This window comes from Medicago truncatula, chromosome 1 (genome assembly GCF_003473485.1).
Source record: "Medicago truncatula cultivar Jemalong A17 chromosome 1, MtrunA17r5.0-ANR, whole genome shotgun sequence".
Lineage (NCBI taxonomy): Eukaryota > Viridiplantae > Streptophyta > Magnoliopsida > Fabales > Fabaceae > Medicago > Medicago truncatula.
This window is the reverse complement of record NC_053042.1, coordinates 12025465-12029238: the sequence shown is the minus strand read 5'-3', so window position 1 is coordinate 12029238 and position 3774 is coordinate 12025465. Positions and strand designations below refer to the sequence as shown.

Below are 3774 nucleotides of genomic sequence, written 5' to 3'. Positions count from 1 at the left end.
TTATCACTTAACAAGCATGACATAAGAGGGCATGATTTGCGTCATGTAAAAATTAAATAACCGCGTCTTCCTTCGTGTTAGAACTCTCAACTTCAAAAGTAGATTCTTTCCTATTTCGTCTTAACTTATGTGTACATTTCAAACACACGTTACCGCATAACATAAATCATGTAGGATCCTTGATCCACATGGCGACATCTCGTTCCCTTGCTCCAAGAATGATGAATCTGAATCTTCGAACATCATATTCGAATAATGCTCGAGTATTGTTACTTTCTCCTGAGTGGTATCTCTTCTTCGAATACCGATTATCACACTTGATGACTCGATCATTACTTTGAGTCGCAAGAAGAACCTTCTGAATCTTACATGTATTTCTCTTGTCTTAGTACATACCCTTTTCTAGCCGACTGACCGTTCTTGCGCGTATTCGACATCACCAACTAAGCAACCCGATTACTACACTTGAGGTGACTCCAATCTTTCTTGACTTACTCGGATGAGGACACATCCATTATACTTCTATCATATCTTTCTCGGACTATATAAGTCTCATTACTTTAAACTTAATGCTTCGAGAACTCCTTGCTCATCTCATAATGTTCCTCATTAAAACTGTATTACTAGGTGTGACTTTTCTTATCATTCCTTGTGAAGATTCTTACTATTAAACTCAGGGCTCCGTGGATACCATTAAAATCCTTACCGATCAAAATCTGTTGCGCCACTCTGATTCCATCAATCGACTTTAGCCATAGACATCAATCCATTGAGACGAGTGAAACTTCACGTTACACGGTTACCACTTCCATTACTTATTTTTATGAATTTCTCATGCTGCGATCACACGGAACAACCTTGCACTTCTCGTTACTTCTCAAGGTTGGTTCACAAGACCGACTTGTCATGTACTCGTACTGCCTTCCCTTCGAATAATTATTATCACTTACTTGACGGTTGAGTTTACCTCCTGATGACTTAGTACTTATACTTAGAATCCTTCCTAATCAAACCACGATTCCCAGAACACATCACAACTATCTGGTTGCTTTTTAGTTCCAAAAACAACTTGCAAAGGTTCACCAATCGTGGACACCCATAAGCTTCACCACTTAACATCTCGTCTCATGCTTTCATCTCCGCGATGTTCTTCCGTACATTAGAACCTCAAAGCTCTTGGTCCAAACTTCTACTTATAAATTTTGAACCACCATTTAAGAAAAATAAATTCATTTCTTTATAATTTAAATGTAAATGATAATTAAATTTAAATATTTTCCTATTAATTTTATAATTTAGAGTAAAAAATTAACTTTTAAATAAGCATATTTTATTGTCTTTAGTAATTTTTCACATATTTTAATTTTATTTTGGGTTGTTTTGTATTTTATAATAGGGTTTAAAATTATATGTTAATGCAAATTTAAAAATATTGAAATTTGAAACCATGTGCATATTAAAAATTCTATTCTACATTTTCTAACTTAAACTAAACTATTATGAGTATTATAAAAGAATTAGATTAGATAAACATACAAATTAAAAATATAAAATAAGTTGAAGTGAGAGTTAGTTCAACTTATTTAAATATAAAATATTAAAAATAGGTTATGCATTTCCATCTAGTTAAACGATTTTCAACACACAGCTTATTTTCTTATTCTTCTTCTTCGCCGAAACGCGCTTATTTTCAGCTTATCTTCATCTTCTTCTTCTTGGCGGAACAATGCATTTCCATCTAGTTAAACGATTTCTTTCATCTTCATCTTCTTCATCATCTTCATCTTCATCTTCATCTTCATATTCTCCTCCAGTTGAAGTGATCCAGAGCAAGATTCGAAGTATGATCTTGAAGAAACCGAGACCTCCGATCAAGAAGTTCAATCAGTTTCTACATCCTTTGATGAAAGAAAAAAACTTCTGTAAGGCTTTTACTATTGGAAAATATCTGATTTACAATCATAAGTGCTACGATGAATTCACAATCAATGTCACAATGAACTCTATGTGTCGTTTATGGTTTGTGGAAAATGCTGTGTCCTGTTTATCCTTGTTTGTGAAGTCTGGTCTTGAAATTGATACGGTTTCGGTTACGACCCATATAAAGGGTTTTGCCATCAACAATCCTTCAGAAGGGTTTCAATTTGCCAATTACTTGTCAATGAAGAATATCCCAGATACAATGAATGAGATTACTGTTGGCACATTGATCATTGTTATTGTCTGTATGATTTGTATGGTGTTCGTAAAGCTAGAAGGATCATTAAGGATATCGAAAAAGGGGTTCATGAAGGCATCTACACCAATGTTATTATGTACGGAACCATGATTCATGGTTTTTGTAAGATTGGTCATATTGGCGAAGCTATGAAGCTTTACAACAGGATGCTAAAGCGTCGTTATAGACCAAATTGTTACATACTCTCATCTATTGTTTATGGTTACTGTTTTTCATCAATTTAAGAACTCAACTGACTTCATCCGTAAGTAAATCCATTGCTACATAAACCGGTTATGAAAGCATTAAAAGCCAACACACTGACATTCAACTGATTATGTATAGCATGGTAAAATGTTGTCTTTGCTTCATTGAAGCATTCCAACCGAAACAGCTCGTCAATGATGACGTGGTAGGTTATAGAACTCAGCTTAAGACCTTTAAATTGCATTTATGTTAAAAGCTGATGCGCTTTATTAAGCTGTTTGGCCCTTAGATGTGCTTGAATCATAACAGTGTAAGTCAAGACAGTAGTTTCCTTCCGGTATTCACATATCCGTTGATGACGGAAGTTAAAATGAACTGATCATGACTGATACCATTGGCACGCATTTGATGGAAAAAAGACATTGACCTTGCTCTCATTCATTAAACTGTCGACAAGAATGGTGTATGATATTAGATTTGCACTACTTCCTAACAGACCTAGAAGCTTGACACACTTGTCAGATTGACGAATTAGACTGAAACCCGCCATCAAACTATTCAAGATAATAAGGTTTGGCTGGAATCCTTGTTTCAACATAACAGGGATAAGTGCTAAAGAAACTTCAATCATGCCATTTTTTGAAAAAGAGTTGATAATTGAACCCAAAGAAGTAATATCGAGTTGCGTTACGCAACTCGATATTACTTCTTTGGGTTCAATTATCAACTCTTTTTCAAAAAATGGCATGATTGAAGTTTCTTTAGCACTTATCCCTGTTATGTTGAAACAAGGATTCAACCAAAACCTTATTATCTTGAATAGTTTGATGGCGGATTTCAGTCTAATTCGTCAATCTGACAAGTGTATTAAGCTTCTAGGTCTGCTAGGAAGTACTGCAAATCTAATATCATACACCATTCTTGTCGACAGTTTAATGAATGAGAGCAAGGTTCAGGAAGCAATGTCTTTTTTCCATCAAATGCGTGCCAATGGTATCAGTCTTGATCAGTTCATTTTAACTTCCGTCATCAACGGTTATGTGAACACCGGAAGGTCTAAATTGGCTTTGTTTTTGATTGACAAACATCAAGAAACATTGTTGAAAGAAACAACTGTCTTGACTTACACTGTTATGATTCGAGCACATCTAAGGGCCAAACAGCTTGATAAAGCGCATAAGCTTTTAACAGAAATGCAATTTAAAGGTCTTAAGCTGAGTTCTATAACCTACCACGTCATCATTGACGAGCTGTTTCGGTTGGAATGCTTCAATGAAGCAAAGACAGCATTTTACCATGCTATATATAATCAGTTGAATGTCAGTGTGTTGGCTTTTAATGCTTCATAG

The 3774-nt window shown here is 35.0% G+C and overlaps 1 protein-coding gene across 1 annotated transcript; it reads left to right on the top strand.

Annotated features, from left to right (window-relative positions):
• Window positions 1-1996: 1996 nt before the first annotated feature.
• Window positions 1997-3774, top strand: LOC25482614 (pentatricopeptide repeat-containing protein At5g39710). The gene is made up of 2 exons (XM_024774519.1): window positions 1997-2225; window positions 3029-3774. The coding sequence occupies exons 1-2, from the start codon at window positions 1997-1999 to the stop codon at window positions 3772-3774; spliced, it is 975 nt and encodes a 324-aa protein (XP_024630287.1).